This window comes from Penaeus japonicus, unplaced genomic scaffold (assembly GCF_977035675.1).
Source record: "Penaeus japonicus unplaced genomic scaffold, GWHDUDI00000001_assembly GWHDUDI00000020, whole genome shotgun sequence".
NCBI lineage: Eukaryota > Metazoa > Arthropoda > Malacostraca > Decapoda > Penaeidae > Penaeus > Penaeus japonicus.
Genome location: NW_028234422.1, coordinates 31,421,711 through 31,426,710, shown reverse-complemented (window position 1 = coordinate 31,426,710; position 5,000 = coordinate 31,421,711). Strand labels below are relative to the sequence as shown.

The 5,000-nt window shown below is 44.3% G+C and overlaps 1 protein-coding gene across 1 annotated transcript in view; it reads right to left on the bottom strand.

Annotated features, from left to right (window-relative positions):
- The window catches only part of ds (dachsous cadherin-related 1), a 200,461-nt gene that overhangs the window by 18,851 nt on the left and 176,610 nt on the right, over positions 1–5,000 (bottom strand). Inside the window, exons 3-8 of the mRNA XM_043016105.2 lie at positions 3,577–3,757; positions 1,844–2,013; positions 1,077–1,222; positions 771–922; positions 416–591; positions 85–282 (exon numbers count right to left, since the gene is read on the bottom strand). Coding sequence (XP_042872039.1) covers positions 85–282; positions 416–591; positions 771–922; positions 1,077–1,222; positions 1,844–2,013; positions 3,577–3,757 — 1,023 coding nt within the window. The remainder of the gene's footprint in view (positions 1–84; positions 283–415; positions 592–770; positions 923–1,076; positions 1,223–1,843; positions 2,014–3,576; positions 3,758–5,000) is intronic.

Genomic DNA, 5,000 nt, shown 5'->3' with positions numbered 1-5,000 from the left:
AATCTGCGTAAAATTAAATAAAATCCAAACTCGAGAGTCAAAGTCCAAAATTTTCGCTTCTCAGAAAGGTGACGAAGACACTACCTTGTCGATGAGGAACATCTTGCCGGGATTCTGGACGAGCTCGTAGGTGACGACGCCGTTGTCGCCGGAGTCGTGGTCGAGGGCGTGGGCCGCGTAGATGGCCTCGTTGAGCACCGCGTTCTCCCTCACGGAGATCTTCACCGAACTCACGTCGAACTCCGGCGCGTTGTCGTTCACATCCCATATACTGATGTTTACCTGTTGGCGAGAGAGAAGAAGGCCCGTGGTGAGGACATTCACTTCAGGAATAAGGGAATTACTTCATTAATTTCACCAAAACAAGGCATCAGTTGGGTCACACGCGTTCGGCGGTTTTCCCAAGACGACATACCTGAGTGTGGCCGTAAGTGGGTGGGTTGCCTGTGGTGGCCAGCACGTTGAGGAGGACAAAGGGATGAGATTCATGGTCGAGTGACGAGGCGGTGCTGATGATGCCGCTCTGGCTGTTGATGCTGAAGTAACCGTTGGGGTCTCCCGAGTAGATGTTGTAGCGCATTTCTCCGTCACCTGAGCGCGATAAGGGCTTATTAATGTGGCAGTCCCTGCTTCTTCGAGTGTAGTTATGGTAGTCAGGAAGGGGGAATATTCCACTTCGCAATTACTGTCTATTTGGTACTTCATGAAAATAAGAAATCAAAAAAATATAAGTGTTTGCCCCTAAAATCAGAGAGAAAGTTCTGCCTTACCTCTGACGCTAGAAGTAGCCCTGACGGTGCCCACGACGTAGCCCACGGACACGCTCTCTTCAGCGCCGAAGGTATAGCGCGGTTTCTCGAAGATCGGCGGCTCTTGGTTCGAGTCGATGACCGAGATGGCGACCTCCGCTTCGCTGGCCGACCTGCGGGAGAGACATTTCGAGACTGAGAGGCCGGGATCGAGAGAGAGAGATAGAGACTAACTAGTATGCATTGGACAAACAAGAAAAGAGGTAAAGATGAGCTTCCAGTAGGCTTTGCAATGACCAGTTGACCTTCGAGGAATGAGAAACGAACCTGAGTCCGGCGCCATCGCGAGCCGAGACGTTGATGTGGTACATGGGCGTGGACTTGGACAGAGGATGCTTGACGAAGATCTCTCCCGTCTTGCCGTTGATGGTGAAGATCCCGGCGTCGTTGCCGCTCATGATCTCGTACGTCACCTGCGGAAGAAGATCCGATTCGCGTAAGACAATGGGACACACTGAGTTGATATAGGCGTTCGGCTATCTTCAAAATAGTTCAAAATGGCGATAGGAAAAGAAAAAGAAACATGAGATTAAAAATCACTGTTGCTACTTCACTCTTTCTGTCTCTTTCTTTCTTTCTCTCTCCCTCTCTCTTTTACTCTTCTCTCTCTCTCTCTCTCTCTCTCTCTCTCTCTCTCTCTCTCTCTCTCTCTCTCTCTCTCTTTCTCTCTCTCTCCCTCTCTTTCTTCCTCCCACCCTACCTCCTTCCCTCTCTCTCTCTCTCTCTCTCTCTCTCTCTCTCTCTCTCTCTCTCTCTCTCTCTCTCTCTCTCTCCCTCTTTCTCCCTCCTCTCCCTCTCTCTCTCTCCCCTCCTCCCTCCCTCCTCCTCTCTCCCTTCTCCCCCCCTCCCTCCCCCCCCTCCTCTCCCTCTCCTCTCCCTCTCCTCTCCCTCTCCCTCCCTCCTCTCCCTCTCCCTCCCTCCCTCTCCCCCTCTCCCTCCCTCCTTCCCTCTCCCTCTCCCTCTCCCTCCCTCCTTCCCTCTCTCTCTCCCTCTCCCTTACCCCCTCCCTTCCTCCCTCTCTCTCTCCCTCTCACCTGGCCATATATCCCCGCATCCTTGTCCGTGGCGACGACCACCACGACCGGAGAGGACGACGAATGCTGTTCCCTGAGCGACACGTTGTACTGCTTCGGGTAGAAGACGGGGAGGTTGTCGTTTACATCCACCAGCTGGATCTTCACGGCCGCTGTCGTGCTCAGGCCACCTGTGGGGGGTACAAGGGGAGGAGGGGGGTGAGACCAGCCGCTGGGTGTGGAGGAGAAGATGGAAGGAGGAAAGTCATGGAAGGATGGTGTACGGATTAGCATGGAGTATTGGAATGTTGGAAGTAATAGGATGGTGATGTAAGTATTAGAATGATGTAAGTTTTGGATTGATGTAAGTATTGTAGTTATGTAAGTATCAACGTGGTGTAAGTATCAGAATGATTTAAGTATATAATTGATGCAAGGATTAGAATGATCTAAGTATTAGAATGATCTAAGTATTAGAATGATCAAAGTATTAGAATGAACTAAGTATTAGAATGATCTAAGTATTAGAATGATCTAAGTATTAGAATGATCAAAATATTAGAATGATCTAAGTATTAGAATGATCAAAATATTAGAATGATCTAAGTATTAGAATGATCTAAGTATTAGAATGATCTAAGTATTAGAATGATCAAAGTATTAGAATGATCTAAGTATTAGAATGATCGAAGTATTAGAATGATCTAAGTATTAGAATGATCAAAATATTAGAATGATCTAAGTATTAGAATGATCTAAGTATTAGAATGATCAAAATATTAGAATGATCTAAGTATTAGAATGATCTAAGTATTAGAATGATCAAAGTATTAGAATGATCTAAGTATTAGAATGATCAAAGTATTAGAATGATGTAAGTTTTGTATTGATGTGAGTATTGTAGTTATGTAAGTATCAACGTGGTGTAAGTATCAGAATGATTTAAGTATATAATTGATGCAAGGATTAGAATGATCTAAGTATTAGAATGATCTAAGTATTAGAATGATCAAAGTATTAGAATGAACTAAGTATTAGAATGATCTAAGTATTAGAATGATCAAATTATTAGAATGATCTAAGTATTAGAATGATCAAAGTATTAGAATGATCTAAGTATTAGAATGATCTAAGTATTAGAATGATCAAAATATTAGAATGATCTAAGTATTAGAATGATCTAAGTATTAGAATGATCAAAGTATTAGAATGATCAAAGTATTAGAATGATCTAATTATTAGAATGATCAAAGTATTAGAGTGATCTAAGTATTAGAATGATCTAAGTATTAGAATGATATTAGAGCGATGCAAATATCAGAATGCTGACGTAAGTGTATGATGATGATCATGCCAATGGTGACAGTAGTGGCGTGACATGACATGTGACATGAGATGAAGTGAAAGCGAAGACCAACAAACACAAGACAAAGGGAAAGACATGAGCTAATATTTGTAGGAATTTATTTCGCTATGTATTTACTGCAAGTTATTCTCATCATATTTTCTAATTATGAATAGCAAAAGGGGTATTGCATCCCTGACCAAAAATGATTTCTCAATTATATGAATTCAGAAGGATGGAAAATATAAAAGAAACATTAATAAAATAAAAAAATAAAAAAACATCATAACAAAATGAAATTAAACCAACAAAAAATAGAAACCAAAAAGACAACAAAAACTAAACAAACAGACAAATAAATACAAAAAAGTTAAAAAAGAAGAAAAAAAAAAAACCCAGAAAGTCCCACCTCTGTCCGTCGCCACAACCGGAAACTCGTAGACGGCTCGGGTCTCGTGGTCCAGCTTCCCGGAGATGCAGATCTCGCCCGTGACAGGTCGGATTTCGAATTCCTTGAACTGCTTGAAGCCGTCGCCGATCGTGTAGTTGACCTCCGCGTTGACACCGCAGTCGGGGTCGGTCGCGGATACCTGGAGAGAGAGAGAGAGAAAAAGGGGAGGTCAGGTACTGGGTCACTCGCTGCGGGTGTGTGTGTGTGTGTGTGTGTGTGTGTGTGTGTGTGTGTGTGTGTGTGTGTGTGTGTGTGTGTGTGTGTGTGTGTGTGTGTGTGTGTGTGTGTGTTTGTGTGTGTGTGTGTGTGTGTGAGAGAGAGAGAGAGAGAGAGAGAGAGAGAGAGAGAGAGAGAGAGAGAGAGAGAGAGAGAGAGAGAGAGAGAGAGAGAGAGAGAGAGAGAGAGAGAGAGAGAGAGAGAGAGAGAGAAGAGAAGAGAGAGAAAGAGAGAGAGAAAGAGAGAGAGAGATAGATAGAGAGAGAAGAGAGAGAGAGAGAGAGAGAGAGAGAGAGAGAGAGAGAGAGAGAGAGAGAGAGAGAGAGAGAGAGAGAGAGAGAGAGAGAGAGAGAGAGAGAGAGAGTGTACGTAAAAGTGTATGTATGTGTGTGTGTATGTGTGTATGCAACGTAGGTGTGTATACAGGTGTGGGTTCGTCAACACAGACACAAGATATACCTCTAATCTGCCAGCGTGTTTGCTGTGTGGGATGGAGCTCCTAAACCAAACAGATTTGCGGAGCCAGGTGTTCTGTGGTAAAATGCCGTATATATATATGTATTAACAAGTATATAGCATTTTATTATTAGACAATATACATTTACGCTAACACATACACACAGACACATACACACAGGTAGAAGGGTGGGAATGTAAACGTTTAAATGACAAACACATTTTAAAATCCTTTTTCTTCAGAGCCAAATTTGCATCGATCAACCGACAAGAAATAATACTTTAACATCCCCGAGTCGTTACAGCTAACGCCATTCGACATATCCTCATCATGGCGTTATTTCCTGCGACAAATAAAAAGCCACAGGGGAATTTACAAGTGTCCGTTTCCCCTTGAGAGCCAGGCAAGAGGAGGGAGGGGGGGGGAGGGGTAAGATGGCCCTTGCCGAAGGAACCAACGCTAAGGAGGAGGGAGAGGCCAGCGACAGGATCGAGCGCTAAGTCGCCTTGGCCGATGGAGGATTTTGGAAACGGCCGTCTCGTCTATCGCCTTGCGGGGGAAGAAAAGAGAAGGCTTGGGAGACGGACGATATATATATGTTTTTTTTCCCCTCGTTGAGATCGTTTAGGCGAAGCGGGATGAGGTGGTGAGCTCGGAAATGGAGATGAATGAAGGTGTTTTACCAGTTCGTGGCATCGGTCCTCGGGCT